A 19,972-nucleotide genomic window follows, 5' to 3' on the forward strand; every position below is an offset into this window, starting at 1 on the left:
TTCCTGTCTCTCCGCCCCGCCCCCCTAGCTGCTCTCACCTACAAGTGCTCGGGCGACCAGTGGACGGTTTACTGCCGCGTGATCCGCGAGAAGAACCTGTGCCAGGACATGCGCTGGTACCAACGCTGCTGCCAGACCTGCAGAGACTTTTACGCCGGCAAGAGTTCCTGACCCGAGCTCCGCGTGCCACGCCTCTCTTCCTTTGTATTCACTGCGGCAAGCAGGAAGTGAGCGCCAACGCTTACCGGCTTTGATGAAGACTTGAAAATGTCCGGCAGATCTTCTGCTGCGCTCACAAAAAAAAAAGAAAAAAAGCCAAAGCAGGTGGCGCCATTGCACACGTTTGAAAGACGTGCCGAGAGCCGAACGTTAATAATCCTTGTTGTACTGTATGCTAACGATTACGTCGCCCGTGAAAGGCTTCTACGAGTGAAGCTACAAGCTCGCTAAACCGCCTGAGGGTACGCTCCTTGTCACCCAAGCCAGCCAAACTGAGCAAGTTGATGGATTGTTTTGTTGTGCGCCATTTGGTGGTCATGTTGTGCCTGACTAAAAATATGCACTTTGTCCATTTTGACAGCTCGCTCAACAGGAGGTGTGTCAGATTAAAGCTGCACGCCACGCAAACACCGGGCAGAATTAAGAGGCGTTATAGTACAGCCGCCATCTTGTTTCTCTCGGCACCTGGAAAGAGGCGAGTACGCTCGCGCACCTAAGGCGGTGACGACGACGCAGTTCATCTCCGAGTGGGCGTCACTTTTACACCTCATTTACTGAGTTTGTATGTATGTATGTGTGTGTGTGTATTTGTGTTCTGGCAATGCTTACTTAATGGGGACATCGCTCTGTTTACACCAGACCTGGGCAAATTAAGGCCCGGGGGCCACATGCGGCCCGTTAAGCTTTTCAATTTGGCCCGCCGGACATTCCCAAATAATTTTTTTAGATCTTTAAGATGGAAAGTGTAGCTGCCATTATGATGTGCAGTCATGTTTTACACTAAGTCTTGAACTATACAAAGTATTTCAATGGTTGGAATCTGCGCTTTTGCATGATGTACTAGTTACTATGGTAATCTAATTACCGTATTTTTCGGAGTATAAATCGCACCGGCCGAAAATGCATAATAAAGAAGGAAAAAAAACATATATAAGTCACACTGGAGTGTAAGTCGCATTTTTGGGGGAAATTTATTTGATAAAACCCAACACCAAGAATAGACATTTGAAAGGCAATTTAAAATAAATAAAGAATAGTGAACAACAGGCTGAATAAGTGTACGTTATATAACGCATAAATAACCAACTGAGAACGTGCCTGGTATGTTAACGTAACATATTATGGTAAGAGTCATTCAAATAACCAGGGGCGCCGAAAAGGGTGCGTAAAGGAGAGGGATTCTAGGGGCCCATGATGGAGGGGGGCCCAGAGAGGCCCCTATTGATGATGAAATTATAATACAGAAAAAATAATGTCAACTGTGATGCTGTTCTTCTTTCAAAAATATGGTAATGATAGTCAAAAATACCATTAAAATGCATAACTGTATGTAAAATAGCATCAAAAAATGTTGCCGCTGTGTTGGGGGCCCTGTAAAGATTCTTTTCATGGGGCCCAAAATCCCTAGCGGCGCCCCTGCAAATAACTATAACATATAGAACATGCTATACGTTTACCAAACAATCTGTCACTCCTAATCGCTAAATCCCAGGAAATCTTATACGTCTAGTCTCTTACGTGAATGAGCTAAATAATATTATTTGATATTTTACGGCAATGTGTTAATACTTTCACACATAAGTCGCTCCTGAGTATAAGTAAAAACTGCGACTTATAGTCCGAAAAATATGGTAATCTAATTAGTTACTATGGTAATCTACGTCACAGCAGCTCAGACGAGGCACCAAGCAGTGTGGGCGGGAAGCGTTTCCACAGACGCGGAAGGAGATTTTCACAACAAAGTTCTAAAGCTTAGTGATATATCAGATCGTAGGTGGGTTTATTTTGTACCCTTCGCGTTCATATTTCACTGTTTGTTGCATTTTTGTTGCGTTCCACTTGATTGTGAAATATGTCGATCGAAAGCGGGTGTGACGTTCATATTTTGTCAATATTCAGTGTTTTATCGTTCATAGAAAAATGTAAAATTCCATTATGTTTTTTAAGGCGGTCTGTCATAACGTTTTTAGCATTTAATCAGACATTATTGTGAGGTTTTGTACTAGTGTTCCTAAAAATAGATATACCGGCCCCCAGACACATTTTTTCTCTAAATGTGGCCCCCCGGGTCAAAATAATTGCCCAGGCCTGGTTTACACAGTCACCTTTAGGGGACCTCTGACGGTATGGGGACAAAGAAAACAGGTCCCCTAAAGGGAAACCTTTTTAAATGATAGTCAGATCCATTCCGAAGATGCCTAAGTGATTTTTTTAAGCTTTGGCCCATATTTAATTTGATTTGATTTTTTTTTTTTTTTTTTAATGGTCCTCAGTAGTCACGTACAAATTTGTGTGAATTATGCAAACTTATTTAAATTTGGTCCCCATGAACCATATTAACTCTTTTTCCCCAGGGTGCCCAGTAAGAATGATCGGCGCATTACTTCATCAATCCAGAGATTTAAAGAAGTGTATGAGCTAACTGGGCAGTGGCCATTTTACCTCTTTTTTTTTTATGTCTCCACAACCTGTAGAAAGGGCGGTCCCCACAAGTGATGATCAAAAACTTGGTCCCCATTCCAAATGATAACCAGTATGTGTGTGTGTGTCAAAGGTGCTATCTTATGTTAGTGTGTGAATGCGAGCCATGACTATTTAACACATGTGTGTACTGTACTTGTTCACGTGTACTTCATGGTGCTGATCCAGTAAAGACGGTTCTGTTTACACAAACGGCAGCTCTGTGTTGACATAGTCTGACAGGTCATGTGATCAAGTCGTCACGTGACCATGTACAAGGCTCCTTTCCTTCTGACAGTCAGCTGTCAATGCTGCCGTGGAAGCTTCCGTGGGCTCCTTCTGTGACGTTGATTACAAAATAGTCATCGGGAGTCCATACTTGCCAACCCTTCCGAATTTTCCGGGAGACTCCCGAATTTCAGTGCCTCTCCCGAAAATCTCCCGGGACAACCATTCTCCCGAAAATCTCCCGATTTCCAGCCGGACAACTATATTGGGGGCGTGCCCTAAAGGCACTGCCTTTAGCGTCGTCTCTCACCTGAAAAGGAGACTTTTATATATGTCTCCGTTATCCATAGGTTTATCTATAACCCATAACACGGTGGCCGAATGGATATAGTCACTCGTGAACGGTCAGAGAAGCACAAGGCGGCGGCAATGCAGTATTATGGGCCACCTTGCAAGCAACATTCCGTTCTCATTTGCGGATGTTTTCAACAAATCCGTGAAGGATATGTTCCCGGATTCAGAGATCGCTAGCCAGTACTCAAATGGCAAAACAAAAGCTTTACTCATATAGTGAAAGGTACACTACCGTTTAAAAGTTTGGGGTCACCCAAACAATTTTGTGGAATAGCCTTCATTTCTAAGAACAAGAATAGACTGTGGAGTTTCAGATGAAAGTTCTCTTTTTCTGGCCATTTTGAGCGTTTAATTGACCCCACAAATGTGATGCTCCAGAAACTCAATCTGCTCAAAGGAAGGTCAGTTTTGTAGCTTCTGTAACGAGCTAAACTGTTTTCAGATGTGTGAACATGATTGCACAAGGGTTTTCTAATCATCAATTAGCCTTCTGAGCCAATGAGCAAACACATTGTACCATTAGAACACTGGAGTGATAGTTGCTGGAAATGGGCCTCTATACACCTATGTAGATATTGCACCAAAAACCAGACATTTGCAGCTAGAATAGTCATTTACCACATTAGCAATGTATAGAGTGTATTTCTTTAAAGTGAAGACTAGTTTAAAGTTATCTTCATTGAAAAGTACAGTGCTTTTCCTTCAAAAATAAGGACATTTCAATGTGACCCCAAACTTTTGAACGGTAGTGTAAGTTTTTTTTTTTTAAGTAAGCAGCAAGTACAGTACAGTTAGTAGAACAACTGTGTTTTCATTACTGTTTACTGTACTATATATATATATATATATATATATATATATATATATATATATATATATATATATATATATATATATATATATATATAAAAAATATATATATATAAGAAAAACTTAAATTTCAGTGAATTCTAGCCATACTTGCCAACCCTCCCGGATTTTCCGGGAGACTCCCGAAATTCAGCGCCTCTCCCGAAAACCTCCCTGGACAAATATTCTCCCGAAAATCTCCCGATTTTCAGCCGGCTCTGGAGGCCGCACCCCCTCCAGCTCCATGCGGACCTGAGTGAGGACAGCCTTTTTTCACGTCCACTTTCCCACGATAAAAGCAGCGTGCCTGCCCAATCACGGTATTCCATACGAGGCGTCCGGCATACCGCCGATGAGCATGGTGCAGATGGAGAAGATCTTCTCGGCGTCTGTGTCGGCGCACACGTTGCCAAAGCCGACGCTGGTCAGGCTGCTGAGGGTGAAGTAGAGGGCAGCGATGTACGAGCCGCGCACCGACGGGCCGCCGACCGTGTTGTTGACGTAGGGCAGTGGTCCCCAACCACGCGGACCGATTGGTACCGGGCCGCACAAAAAATAAATAAAAAATATTTTTTATTAAATCAACATAAAAAACACAATATATACATTATATATCAATACAATCTGCAGGGATACAGTCCGTAAGCACATATGATTGTATTTATTTTTGGAAAAAAAAAAAATTGGGACAAATTTTCAATTTCCGCAGCTACAAAAAGGTTGGGGACCACTGACGTAGGGCATCTCCAGGCGTTTGCCCAGCTCATGGAGCCATCCTCGGGGAAGAGACGGGAGGACAACAGGGTGACAAGAACTAAATCATCCAGGCTAGAGATAAATTGTATTATGTTTATCTTACCTAAAAATAAATATATTTACTAATTCAAAAAAAAAAACTAAATACATTTTTACTATATTTTGCTAAAAACATCAAAATTAATTGTATTTTTATTTGTATTTTTTATGACTCCTTATTACATCCAGCCATAGAATTATTCATTAAAATAAACAATTTGAAATAATTATTTTTAAATTATCATAATAATTCATTTAAAATGACCATATTTAATTATTAAAATAATTGCTTGTTTATCAACAACTTTAGCATTTTATTCATTACATTTTGAAGCTCTCAGAAGCTAAGTTATGTTATATTCCTTAAGATTTATTTATGCAAGTTTGAAGTATCAATTATCTAAACCAGGGGTCACCGACGCGGTGCCCGCGGGCACCAGGTCGCCCGTAAGGACCAGATGAGTAGCCCGCTGGCCTGTTCTAAAAATAGCTCAAATAGCAGCACTTACCAGTGAGCTGCCTCTATTTTTTAAATTGTATTTATTTACTAGCAAGCTGGTCTCGCTTTGCTCGACATTTTTAATTCTAAGAGAGACAAAACTCAAATAGAATTTGAAAATACAAGAAAATATTTTAAAGACTTGGTCTTCACTAACTGACAAAGAAACAGATAACAGATTTGGTGTCCAGTTCAAAGTGTGACATGATTTATTTAAAAAATTTGAGAGTTGACTTTTGTATTTTACATGAGTTATTATTTGTACAAACATGGTGCAAAGTAATTCATGATTTGTTCAAAAATGTTAGTGGCTAGCTAGTTAAAATGGGATATTGTGATCATTTGAAAATGTTCAATTTGAAAAATGTGCACTTAGAGAAAATATAAAAATAAAGTGTTGCATATTGATATTTATCTGTTTCTATATATATTTGTGAGAAATCATTAAGATGATCAGTGTTTCCACAAAGATAAATATCATTAATTATTAATAATAACATAGAGTTAAAGGTAAATTGGCTATTTCTGGCAATTTATTTAAGTGTGTATCAAACTGGTAGCCCTTCGCATTAATCAGTACCTAAGAAGTAGCTCTTGGTTTCAAAAAGGTTGGTGACCCCTGATCCAAACACAGTTTTGTTTGCATATATATATATATATATATATATATATATATATATATATATATATATTCAAGCGGCAGTGACGTCACCGCCACCACAACAACAATGAGCAAACAAAAAGCTGCCGTCGGACAGGTGCAGTCCTTCACAATAAAAGCACGGTGTTGTGCGTTTTGTTACGCAAACATGTCGAGATTGGTAATATTTCCATTCAAAAGGAAGTTATCAAACAGCTCAGTGAAGTTAAGGTCAAACAAGGAGTCGACAAATGAAAATTAGAAGTGAACGGATGCTTTCTCTTATTTTGACAGCAACAACCGGATGTGGCCGATGTCGTCTCGGCGCCTTGATACTTGGCGCCTGGCGACAGCTGCAGGCTGGCGGGTCCAGTCGAGCCTCATCGCAGCATGTGGTCCTCGTGGGAGGTCTTCTCCTAGCTGCTTCCGAGGCGGATCCACGCTCGGCGCGTGAACGCGCATGGAGGCAGGCGTGCACTGAAGTCTTTTCTCTCCCTCCTCTCGGGTTCCCGCTGAGCATCCACAATGGAGGCCGGGCCAGAGCAGTTCCTGAGCCGGATCCTGGAGGACCTGGACGCCCAGCGCGCCAACATGTCCGACCAGGAGCTGTGCACGTCGCTGTGCACGCGCATGGACCTGGTGCACCTGGCCAAGCTGCGCGCGCACCTCCACCGCGCGGCCAGCGTGGACCCGGACTTTCCCGCCACGCTCTTCCGGGACAAGATGCGCGGCCCCGCCGAGGACGCGCAGTCCAAGCGGCGCGCGCTGGCGGCGGACATCGTCACCATGCTCCACCTGATCCGCGCGCGCGGCGGGGGCGTGGCGGCGGCCGCCGCGCACGGAGTCAAGCGGCAGGTGCACGCGGAGGCCAGGCGCGCGCGTCACCACTACGAGCCCCCCGCCGCGCACCTCACTAACTCCCCCCGCCCGGAAGTGCACCGGACCTTCCTTCCAGCCTCCGAGCCCAACTTCCTGTTGGGAGTTGGCGGGGGCCACAGGGGGTGCCGAGCCTCCTCCTTGGACAAACTGCACCACCTGCCCCAGTACTCCCCCTCGCCTCCTTGCCGGCGAGTGCACGCGGGGCCTCCGCCTCCGCCTCCGCCTCCGCCGCCGCCGCCACCGCGCACGTGCATGCAGAAGAGGAACATCTTCAAGGAGGACTTCCACAAGATGGCCTCCTTCGGCCCACAGGTGCGTCCCCTTTTTAAAGTGTAAAAAGAAGTTAGGCTTTATGACTTCAGCAACCCTCTCTCCTCCAGGTCGCCGCGGCCGAGCGCGAGCAGGACGTCAGGAGGGCGCAGCCGCACTGCCACGTGCCCGCCCCTTTTTTCAACCGCAGCTTCGAGGTGGCGTACAGCAAGCCCTACTGCCCGCCCCCCTTCGGCGCCAACCTGCAGGAGGGCCGGCGGGTCAAGCACGAGAGCCTGGACGACCTCCAGGCGTCTACGTACTTCGGGCCGACCACCGTGTCCGAGTGCGTGAGCGGCAGGAAGGCGGGTCGCCAAGGCGGGAAGCGGGGGGCGTGGCCAGTGAAGAGCCTGAGCCTCAACGTGGAGGAGGGGCCTCACGGGCAAAAGCAGGCCAATTTCCATCGCCACGCCAGCGTCGTCGGCGCCAACGAGACTCGCTTCCAGAGCCCCAAGCGACCGGTGGCGTATTCCGGCGTCCTCGCCAGCGACGCTGCGAAGACCAAGGAAGCCGCCGTGATGGACAGGAAAGAGTCGGCCAAGAGGATGTGGGACAAACGCATCAACGGTCCGTCTTTTTATGCGGCGGACGGCTCGGCGTGCATCGGGACGCAAACGGAACACCCGAGAAAGGCGCCGCCGCGCGCCTTCAAGCACGCCGACGAGGATCCGGAAATGATCCGCGACGACATCAGCGACATCTTCCGCTTCCTGGACGAGATGAGCGTGTGCGACTCGCTGGGCGTGGTCCAGTCGTCGTGCTACGACAGCGCCGCCTCGCTGAGGTCGGAGGGCGACAGCTCGCCCGAGCGCAACACGGTCAAGCTGGCCAAGTCGCAGCTGGACCGCCTCCTGCGCTCGCTGGACAACACGGACGACGAGCTCAAGTCCAGCGTGTGCAAGCTGGTGGCGAGGATCGGCGAGATCGAGAGGAAGCTGGAGTCGCTGTCGGGCGTGCGCGGCGAGATCTCGCAGGTCCTCTCCAAACTCAACAAGCTGGACCAGAAGATCCAGGAGCCGGACGCCGCGCCCGCCTCCTCCCCGCCGGACGCCTCGCCGCGCGTCTTCCGCTGCCACACCCTCAACGTGGACGGCGACGCGAGGCCGGCGTCCCTGCGGAAGAACGCCTTCGCCAGGATGTCGTCGCACTCGCTGGACGACGACTCCAATGTGGTGGACGTCTCGCCGCGGGACTGGCGGACGCTGTCGTACTCGTGCCACCCCGACGCCGTCGACAAGGAGCGGGCCTGCCGTGCCAAAGAGGTCAGGTGACGTGTCCCGCTGTAAGGGGTCGGTTGCTAGCGGCAACCTCATGAAGAGACAAGAAGTAGGAAGTGTGTTAAAGTTAAAGTACCAATGATTGTCACACACACACACACACACACACACTAGGTGTGGTGAAATTTGTCCTCTGCATTTGACCCATCCCCTTGTTCACCCCCTGGGAGGTGAGGGGAGCAGTGAGCAGCAGCGGTGGCCGCGCCCGGGAATCATTATTGCTGATTTAACCCCCAATTCCAACCCTTGATGCTGAGTGCCAAGCAGGGAGGTAATAGGTCCCATTTTTATAGTCTTTGGTATGACTCGGCCGGGGTTTGAACTCACAACTAGAGATGTCCGATAATATCGGCCGATAAATGCTTTAAAATGTAATATCGGAAATTATCGGTATCGTTTTTTTTATTATCGGTATCGGTTTTTTTTTTTTTTTTTTTTTTTAAATTAAATCAACATAAATCCAATCCAATCCACTTTATTTATATAGCACATTTACACAACAAGAATGTTTCCAAAGTGCTGCACAGCCATGTTAAAAACAATATTAAAAACAATATTAAAAACAATATTATGCTACACCAATGACTGAATAAAAACAAAGAATAAATGAATAGAAAACCAATACAGAAACAATATAAAAAATAAATATGATTAAAAACGATTTTAAAGGGTAAAACCAATTAAAACAGTAAAATAGACATCAAAATGTATTTTTAAAAAAACACAGAGGACAGAAGACCACACAACTCACGTAGTGTTAAAAGCCAAAGAATAAAAGAATAAAGAATAAAAAACACAAGATACACTTACAATTAGTACACTAACCCAAAAAACCTCCCTCCCCCATTTACACTCATTCACACAAAAGGGTTGTTTCTTTCTGTTATTAATATTCTGGTTCCTACATTATATATCAATACAGTCTGCAAGGGATACAGTCCGTAAGCACACATGATTGAGGGTGCTGCTGCTCCACTAATAGTACTAACCTTTAACGGTTAATTTTACTCATTTTCATTAATTACTAGTTTCTATGTAACTGTTTTTATATTGTTTTACTTTCTTTTTTATTCAAGAATTTTTTTTAAATTTATTTATCTTATTTTATTTTATAAATTTTTTTAAAAAGGACCTTATCTTCACCATACCTGGTTGTCCAAATTAGGCATAATAATGTGTTAATTCCACGACTGTATATATCGGTATCGGTTGATATCGGTATCGGTTGATATCGGTATCGGTAATTAAGAGTTGGACAATATCGGAATATCGGCAAAAAGCCATTATCGGACATCCCTACTCACAACCTACCCATCTCAGGGCGGACACTCTAACCACCAGGCCGCTGAGTAGGTTAGTGGGCGAGGTCGTGTGTGACTGATTAAGCAGTGCTGATTAGCTCACAAAGAGACAGGAAGCAGATGTAAACAGGAAGTGTGTTAGTGGGCGGGGCTAAAAATGGCAAGGTCATGTGTGTGATTGATGAGTGCATGTGAGGCAACAACACACACACACACACACACACACACACACTGCTGATGAAGAGCGCCAGGGAGGAAGAAGATTCCAGAAAGAAACACCATCTGGAGGTTCAATATGAGCTTCTATTTATACTTCTACTCAATCCATCACTTCTGTTCACACACACACACTTGCTTGAAGCCCCGCCCCTCAACATGGCGTTCCTCCACTTCGCTGACAACTTTATGTCACCAAACAGTTTGATCACTTCCTGTCTCCAGGTGGACCAATACGACTTCCCCGGGATCATCCGCCCCCTCAAGGGGACGAGGGAGTCCTACCTGTCGGAGCACCACCTGAGGCCGGCGGTCCCCGCCCACGCCAAAGGAAGTCCTCTGTATTCGGGGCCGAGGCTCGGCGGGCCGTCCTGGACCGTGGAGGACTACAAACACAACTCAGGAGACGCTTTGGACCCGCAGGTACTTTCCACTTTTATTGTGAAAAGGCCACAGCAGGAAGGGGTCGGGGGTAGGGATGTCCGATAATGGATTTTTGCCGATATTCCGATATTGTCCAACTCTTTAATTACCGATACCGATATCAACCGATACCGATATCAACCGATATATGCAGTCGTGGAATTAACACATTATTATGCCTAATTTGGACAACCATGTATGGTGAAGATAAGGTACTTTTTAAAAAAATAAAATAAAATAAGATAACTAAATTAAAAACATTTTCTTGAATAAAAAATAAAGTAAAACAATATGAAAACAGTTACATAGAAACTAGTAATTAATGAAAATGAGTAAAATTAACTGTTAAAGGTTAGTACTATTAGTGGACCAGCAGCACGCACAATCATGTGTGCTTACGGACTGTATCCCTTGCAGACTGTATTGATATATATTGATATATAATGTAGGAACCAGAATATTGATAACAGAAAGAAATGGGGGGAGGGAGGTTTTTTGGGTTGGTGCACTAATTGTAAGTGTATCTTGTGTTTTTTATGTTGATTTAAATAAAAAAAAAATAAAAAAAACGATACATATAATAAAAAAAACGATACCGATAATTTCCGATATTACATTTTAACGCATTTATCGGCCCTAGTCGGGGGGATATGACAGAAAACTGTATCACGATATACATAAGTGTTATGTATCGACAATTATTGATATTTTTATGACCTATTGAAAATAAGGACCAGTAGAAAACTACATTCTGTATTTTCTGGGCTCTCCAATCAGCTAAACGGACTCAAAAAAAATTCTGTTATTTTTTTAAAGTGAAAAGAATGTCATTGTGAAGTGAAGTACATTTATATAGCACTTTTCTCTAGTGTCTCAAAGCACTTTACAAAGTGAAACCCAATATCTAAGTTACATTCAAACCAGTGTGGGTGGCACTGGGAGCAGGTGGGTGAAGTGTCTTGCCCAAGGACACAACAGCAGTGACTAGGATGGCGGAAGTGGGGATCGAACCCAGAACCTTCAAGTTGCTGGCACGGCCGCTCTACCAACCGAGCTATGCCGCCCCAACACTCGTCAAAACACTCGTTGAGTCGTTAACATTCACTGATAAATAACAAACTTGTTAATATCCATCCCATCCATTTTCTACTGCTTGTCCCTTTTGGGGTCGCGGGGGGTCGCTGGAGCCTTTCTCAGCTACAATCGGGCGGAAGGCGGGGTACACCCTGGACAAGTCGCCACCTCATCACAGAACTTGTTAAAATTCACCAATAATTAACTACACACTCATTAACATTCGCTCGTTAATACCCACTGATAATTAACTACACACTCATTAACATTTGCTCGTTAATACTCACTGATAATTAACAAACTTGTTAATATTCACCAATAATTAACTACACACTCATTAACATTCGCTCGTTAATACTCACTGATAATTAACAAACTTGTTTATATTCACCAATAACTAACTACACACTCATTAAAATTCGCTCGTTAATACTCACTGATAATTAACAAACTTGTTTATATTCACCAATAACTAACTACACACTCATTAACATTTGCTCGTTAATACTCACTGATAATTAACAAACTTGTTAATATTCACCAATAATTACCTACACACTCATTAACATTCGCTCGTTAATACTCACTGATAATTAACAAGTTTGTTAATATTCACCAATAATTAACTACACACTCATTAACATTCGCTCGTTAATACTCACTGATAGATAACAAACTTGTTAATATTCACCAATAATTAACTACACACTCATTAACATTTGCTCGTTAATACTCACTGATAATTAACAAACTTGTTAATATTCACCAATAATTAACTACACACTCATTAACATCCGCTTGTTAATACTCACTGATAATTAACAAACTTGTTAATATTCACCAATAATTAACTAAACACTCATTAACATTTGCTCGTTAATACTCACTGATACTTAACACACTTGTTAATGTTCACCAATAATTAACTACACACTCATTAACATTTGCTCGTTAACACTCAGTGATAATTAACAAACTTGTTAATAATCACCAATAATTAACTACACACTCATTAACATTTGCTCGTTAATACTCACTGATAATTAACAAACTTGTTAATAATCACCAATAATTAACTACACACTCATTAACATTCAATCGTTAATACTTACTGATAATTAACAAACTTGTTAATAATCACCAATAATTAACTACACACTCATTAACATTTGCTCGTTAATACTCACTGATAATTAACAAACGTGTTAATATTCACCAATAATTAACTAAACACTCATTAACATTTGCTTGTTAATACTCACTGATACTTAACACACTTGTTAATATTCACCAATAATTAACTACACACTCATTAACATTCACTCGTTAATACTTACTGATACTTAACACACTTGTAACTAACTACACACTCATTAATATTCACCAACTACTAACAAAACACCCACAAACATTCACACTTAATAATATTCACTATTTATTAACAAACAATCATTAATATTTACAGATTATTAACACGCTCGTTAATATTTGCCAATAACTAGACAATACATTATATTCACCAATAACTAAAACTCAATATTTGCCAATACTGAACACACTCATTAATATAAGTTAATAATACTAACACAGACACTTGTAAACGTGTTAGCATTTTAGCTCATGCTAACAGACCTCACGCGTAGGACAGTTTAGTGAGTATGACTTGTTTTAGTTATATTGTAAAACGTACAAACGTTGCCAGGAGTGATGAATAAGGGATCCTTTCGAGCAGAAACGCTATGGACGCTTTTACTTCCGGTTCAAGGCACGAAACCGTAAGTACATTTTCCACCCGCAGTGAGGGAACTCGTCCAAAAGATGGCGCCCTAGCACAAACAATAACACACCTTCTCACTGTCTCTGTTGGTGTTTTATGAAAATTGTGAAGTGAATTATATTTATATAGCGCTTTTTCTCTAGTGACTCGACGCACTTTACATAGTGAAACCCATGATCTCAGTTACATTTCAACCAGTGTGGGAACAGGCGGGTAAAGTATTTTGCACAAGAACACAACGGGAGTGACTTTGAGTTATTGGTGAATATTAACGAGTGTGTTAATGATCAGTGAATGTTAATGACTGTCAATTATTGTTGAATATTAATGACTGTGTAGTTATTGGTGAATATTAACGAGTGTGTTAATGATCAGTGAATGTTAATGACCGTCAATTATTGTTGAATATTAATGACTGTGTAGTTATTGGTGAATATTAACGAGTGTACAAAGCGGTAGAAAATGGATGGATGGAGGGTGTTCATTATAAATGAATGTTAATGAGTGTCAATTATTAGTTAATTATTAATGAGTGTTTCGTTAGTTGTTGGTGAATATTAACGAGTGTGTTGATTATCAGTGAATTTTAATTAGTGTCAATTGTTGTTGAATATCTATGAGTGTGTAGTTATTGGTAAATATTAACAAGTGTGTTAATTATCAATTAGTGTTAATGAGTGTCAATTATTCTTTATTATTAACGAGTGTGTTAGTTATTGGTGAATATTAACAAGTGTGTTAATGATCAGTGAATATTAATGAGTGTCAATTATTGTTGAATATTTATGAGTGTAGTTAGTTATTGATGAATATTAATGAGTGTGTAGTTAGTTATTGGTGAAAATTAACAAGTGTGTTAATGATCAGTGAATATTAATGAGTGTCAATTATTGTTGAATATTAATGACTGTGTAGTTATTGGTGAATATTAACGAGTGTACAAAGCGGTAGAAAATGGATGTATGGAGGGTGTTAATTATAAATGAATGTTAATAAGTGTCAATTATTGTGGAATATTAATGAGTGTAGTTAATTATTAATGGGTGTCAGTTATTGGTAAATATTAACAAGTGTGTTAATTATCAATGAATGTTAATGTGTAAATTATTGTTTATTATTAATGAGTGTGTTAGTTATTGGTGAATATTAACAAGTGTGTTAATGATCAGTGAATATTAATGAGTGCCAATTATTGTTGAATATTTATGAGTGTAGTTAGTTATTGATGAATATTAATGAGTGTGTAGTTAGTTATTGGTGAAAATTAACAAGTGTGTTAATGATCAGTGACTATTAATGAGTGTCAATTATTGTTGAATATTAATGACTGTGTAGTTATTGGTGAATATTAACGAGTGTACAAAGCGGTAGAAAATGGATGGATGGAGGGTGTTAATTATAAATGAATGTTAATAAGTGTCAATTATTGTGGAATATTAATGAGTGTAGTTAATTATTAATGGGTGTCAGTTATTGGTAAATATTAACAAGTGTGTTAATTATCAATTAATGTTAATGTGTAAATTATTGTTTATTATTAATGAGTGTGTTAGTTATTGGTGAATATTAACAAGTGTGTCAATGATCAGTGAATATTAATGAGTGTCAATTATTGTTGAATATTTATGTGTAGTTAGTTATTGATGAATATTAATGAGTGTGTAGTTAGTTATTGGTGAATATTAACAAGTGTGTTAATGATCAGTGAATATTAATGAGTGTCAATTATTGTTGAATATTAATGACTGTGTAGTTATTGGTGAATATTAACGAGTGTACAAAGCGGTAGAAAATGGATGGATGGAGGGTGTTAATTATAAATGAATATGAGTGTCAATTATTGTGGAATATTAATGAGTGTAGTTAATTATTAATTTATTAATTAGTTATTGATAAATATTAATGATTGTGTCGCTAGTTGTTGGTGAATATTAACGAGTGTGTTGATTATCAGTGAATGTTAATTAGTGTCAATTGTTATTGAATATTTATAAGTGTGTAGTTATTGGTAAATATTAACGAGTGTGTTAATTATCAATTAGTGTTTGAGTGTCAATTATTGTTTATTATTAACGAGTGTGTTAGTTATTGGTGAATATTAACAAGTGTGTTAATGATCAGTGAATATTAATGAGTGTCAATTATTGTTGAATATTTATGAGTGTAGTTAGTTATTGATGAATATTAATGAGTGTGTAGTTAGTTATTGGTGAAAATTAACAAGTGTGTTAATGATCAGTTATATTAATGAGTGTCAATTATTGTTGAATATTAATGACTGTGTAGTTATTGGTGAATATTAACGAGTGTACAAAGCGGTAGAAAATGGATGGATGGAGGGTGTTAATTATAAATGAATGTTAATAAGTGTCAATTATTGTGGAATATTAATGAGTGTAGTTAATTATTAATGGGTGTCAGTTATTGGTAAATATTAACAAGTGTGTTAATTATCAATTAATGTTAATGTGTAAATTATTGTTTAATATTAATGAGTGTGTTAGTTATTGGTGAATATTAACAAGTGTGTTAATGATCAGTGAATATTAATGAGTGTCAATTATTGTTGAATATTTATGAGTGTAGTTAGTTATTGATGAATATTAATGAGTGTGTAGTTAGTTATTGGTGAATATTAACAAGTGTGTTAATGATCAGTGAATATTAATGAGTGTCAATTATTGTTGAATATTACTGACTGTGTAGTTATTGGTGAATATTAACGAGTGTACAAAGCGGTAGAAAAATGGATGGATGGAGGGTGTTAATTATAAATGAATGTTAATGAGTGTCAATTATTGTGGAATATTAATGAGTGTAGTTAATTATTAATTTATTAATTAGTTATTGATAAATATTAATGAGTGTGTCGCTAGTTGTTGGTGAATATTAACGAGTGTGTTGATTATCAGTGAATGTTAATTAGTGTCAATTGTTATTGAATATTTATAAGTGTGTAGTTATTGGTAAATATTAACGAGTGTGTTAATTATCAATTAGTGTTTATGAGTGTCAATTATTGTTTATTATTAACGAGTGTGTTAGTTATTGGTGAATATTAACAAGTGTGTTAATGATCAGTGAATATTAATGAGTGTCAATTATTGTGGAATATTAATGAGTGTAGTTAGTTATTGATGAATATTGATGGGTGTGTAGTTAGTTATTGGTGAATATTAACAAGCGTGTTGATGATCAGTGAATATTGATGAGTGTATTTAGTTATTGTAAATATTAATGATTGTGTTGTTAGTTATTGGTGGATATTAACGAGTGTGTTAATTATCAATGAATGTTAGGAACAAGCGGTAGAAAATGGATGGATGGATGGATGTTAATGAGTGTCAATTATTGTTGAATATCAATGTGTGTATTTAGTTATTGGTGAATATTAATTATTGTTCCGTTAGTTATTGGTGAATATTAACGAGTGTGTTAATTATTATTAATTATTACATTTAAACCAGTGTGGGTGGCACTGGGATCAGGTGGGTAAAGTATTTTGGCCAAGAACACAACAGGAGTGACTCGGATGGCGGGAATGGGGATCAAACCTGGAACCCTCAAGTTGCTGGCACGGCCGCTCTACCAACCCAGCTACGCCGCCCCAAATTATTTGTTGATTACAAAACATTATAAATTAGCTGCACCGTTTTTTTAGCCACATGGTTTAAAGCGTAGGAAGAAAAGTAGCAGTTTACAGTCCGAAAAATACGATACAATGTAAACATTTTTATTTCAAACGTAACCTTCCTCTGATTATATACGCAGGCGGAGTCGCTGAACCCGAACAAGCTGGAGTTCTGGATGGAGGACGTGTACACGCCGGGCTACGACTCGCTGCTCAAGAGGAGGGAGGCGGAGTTCCGCAGGGCCAAGGCGTGCAAGATCGGCGCTCTCATCGCCGCCACCTTCAGCGTCATCCTGGTCATCGTGGTGCCCATCTGCACCATGAAGACGTAGCGTGGCGGGACAGGGAAACAGGAAGTAGCACAGCTGGCAATTAGTCGTAGCCCGTGAACCCCCCCCGTTCTGATCCTGGACTTGACCTCGGACCAGGGCAAACTGCACGAATGTATTAATCACCTGGCCAGAGTCTGGAATGTTCTTTGTCTGATAGCAGAATGTGTCTGTCTTCTGATGGACCTGTCCAGGTTCTGAATGTCATATTTACCTTCTGGAATGTTCTCTGACTGGACTTCCTGTGACGGAATGTTCCACAATAAACTTCCTGTTGTGTCTTGGCGTGGTGTCCCGCGGCTGGCTGGCTGACGTCAGGTGAGTCCCCCGGAGGGTCCTAGAATGTCACCAAGGTGGTTTTCCTTCCAGATGCGGTGGTCACGTTATTAAATGTCTACCGCGACCTTTCCCAGACCTGCTTTACGGCTCCCCGATGGACTTCCCCTCCAGCGAGCAGATAAATGTCAGCGCCGTCACGTCCCAGTAGGTCCTGATGAACGCCTCCAAAGTTCAGCGTGACGACACAGATGCATGGGGGGCCTTTTTTTTTTTTTTTTTTTTTTTTTTTTTTTAACAAACTTGTTTTTGTTTTGCGGTTCGCCATCTGGCTCCGCCCACGGGAGACCCCGCGGGCTACTTGGCGTCGCTCCCACAAACAGGTAGTGTTGAGACGGACCAGAACCGCTGACTGGACACGGAATTTATAGACGGCGGCGTCCTCCGGAGACTCCACGCCCACGCTCATCAATTATTACTGAGAACCTTCTGTCCTACTTCAGCGGTCTTGGGACCCCCCCCCCCCGTGCTGCGCCTTCAAGCACGTTGACCCAATTCAACGTGGCGACCACGGAGGTCCGAGGTTAACTGTGACGTCATAGTCCGGTCCACACAGAACCACATGACAGGTGAAATAGAAAGCTGGATATACCAATTATGTACCTAAAATTGTGGGTGTGCCTAATATTCAGGCCGCCGATGTGCTGAATATTTATCATTATAAAAATGATGCTGGTCTTAAGTATGCTTAATATTACGGATTTGCCCTGAGTGTACTTAGTATTTAGGCTGCTAGTGTTTAATAGTTTGGGTGTTTCTAATATTATGGCCTTAAGTGTGCTTAATACTTCGGCCGAAAACAATATGGCGGACTCATGTGTGCCTTATAGCTTGACGTTACATCATATTTATGCGTCTCTAATATTACAATACATCTGGGGCCGTACTTATCAAGCTTCTTAGAATTACTCCTAAGAAGTCTGCTAAGAATTGACTTAAGAGTAAATAAATTCTTCGCTGAAAGCTGCACTTAAAAGTTAGTTATCAAGCGTCTTACTCACACTTTCAGCGAAGTGTAGGACTGAATCTTAAAGGCCTACTGAAACCCACTACTACCGACCACGCAGTCTGATAGTTTATATATCAATGATGAAATCTTAACATTATAACACATGCCAATACGGCCGGGTTAACTTATAAAGTGACATTTTAAATTTGCCGCTAAACTTCCGGTTCGAAACGCCTCTGAGGATGACGTATGCGCGTGACGTGGCCCGGGGAACACGGGTATGCCTTCCACATTGAAGCCAATACGAAAAAGCTCTGTTTTCATTTCATAATTCCACAGTATTCTGGACATCTGTGTTCGTGAATCTGTTGCAATCATGTTCATTGCATTATGGAGAAGGAAGCTGAGCAAGCAAAGAAGAAAGTTGTCGGTGCGAAATGGACGTATTTTTCGAACGTAGTCAGCAACAACAGTACACAGCCGGCGCTTCTTTGTTTACATTCCCGAAAGATGCAGTCAAGATGGAAGAACTCGGATAACAGAGACTCTAACCAGGAGGACTTTTGACTTCGATACACAGACGCCTGTAGAGAACTGGGACAACACAGACTCTTACCAGGATTACTTTGATTTGGATGACAAAGACGCAGACGTGCTACTGTGAGTATGCAGCTTTGGCTTCTAAACATTTGATCGCTTGACCGTATGTGCGCAACTTTTTTTTGTGTATGTACGTAACTTTTTTTAAATATGTAAGCTTTATGAACCTTGGGTTAGGTGAACGGTCTTTTGGGCTGAGTGATTGTGTGTGTTGATCAGGTGTTTGAATTGTATTGGCGTGTTCTATGGAGCTAGGAGCTAGCAGAGGAGCTAGGAGCTAGCATAACAAAGACGTAGGTGTTTTTATGCAGGATTAATTTGTGGCATATTAAATATAAGCCTGGTTGTGTTGTGGCTAATAGAGTATATATATGTCTTGTGTTTATTTACTGTTGTAGTCATTCCCAGCTGAATATCAGGTCACCCCCGGCTCTCACAGCATCTTCCCTATCTGAATAGCTTCAACTCCCCACTAGTCCTTCACTTGCACTTTACTCATCCACAAAACTTTCATCCTCGCTCAAATTAATGGGGAAATTGTTGCTTTCTCGGTCCGAATCTCTCTCACTTCATGCGGCCATCATTGTAAACAATAGGGAACTTTGCGTATATGTTCAACTGACTACGTCACGCTACTTCCGGTAGGTGCAAGCCTTTTTTTGATCAGATACCAAAAGTTGCAATCTTTATCGTCGTTGTTCTATACTAAATCCTTTCAGCAAAAATATGGCAATATCGCGAAATGATCAAGTATGACACATAGAATAGATCTGCTATCCCCGTTTAAATAAAAAAAATTCATTTCAGTAGGCCTTTAAGTGTCACAC

At 40.9% G+C, this 19,972-nt stretch overlaps 2 protein-coding genes across 2 annotated transcripts in view; both read left to right on the forward strand.

The window, feature by feature from the left end:
* Nucleotides 1-3,114, forward strand: part of LOC133641835 (A disintegrin and metalloproteinase with thrombospondin motifs 17-like) — a 47,338-nt gene extending 44,224 nt beyond the window's left edge. Inside the window, exon 21 of the mRNA XM_062035895.1 lies at nucleotides 29-3,114. Coding sequence (XP_061891879.1) covers nucleotides 29-171 — 143 coding nt within the window. The 3' untranslated portion in view covers nucleotides 172-3,114. The remainder of the gene's footprint in view (nucleotides 1-28) is intronic.
* A 3,313-nt stretch (nucleotides 3,115-6,427) lies between these two features.
* Nucleotides 6,428-19,972, forward strand: part of LOC133662622 (major intrinsically disordered Notch2-binding receptor 1-like) — a 30,543-nt gene continuing 16,998 nt past the window's right edge. The window contains exons 1-4 of the mRNA XM_062066738.1: nucleotides 6,428-7,235; nucleotides 7,304-8,494; nucleotides 10,252-10,449; nucleotides 17,072-18,165. Of these exons, the coding sequence (XP_061922722.1) occupies nucleotides 6,570-7,235; nucleotides 7,304-8,494; nucleotides 10,252-10,449; nucleotides 17,072-17,263 (2,247 nt within the window). The 5' untranslated portion in view covers nucleotides 6,428-6,569 and the 3' untranslated portion in view covers nucleotides 17,264-18,165. The remainder of the gene's footprint in view (nucleotides 7,236-7,303; nucleotides 8,495-10,251; nucleotides 10,450-17,071; nucleotides 18,166-19,972) is intronic.

Source organism: Entelurus aequoreus, linkage group LG02, assembly GCF_033978785.1.
Source record: "Entelurus aequoreus isolate RoL-2023_Sb linkage group LG02, RoL_Eaeq_v1.1, whole genome shotgun sequence".
Lineage (NCBI taxonomy): Eukaryota > Metazoa > Chordata > Actinopteri > Syngnathiformes > Syngnathidae > Entelurus > Entelurus aequoreus.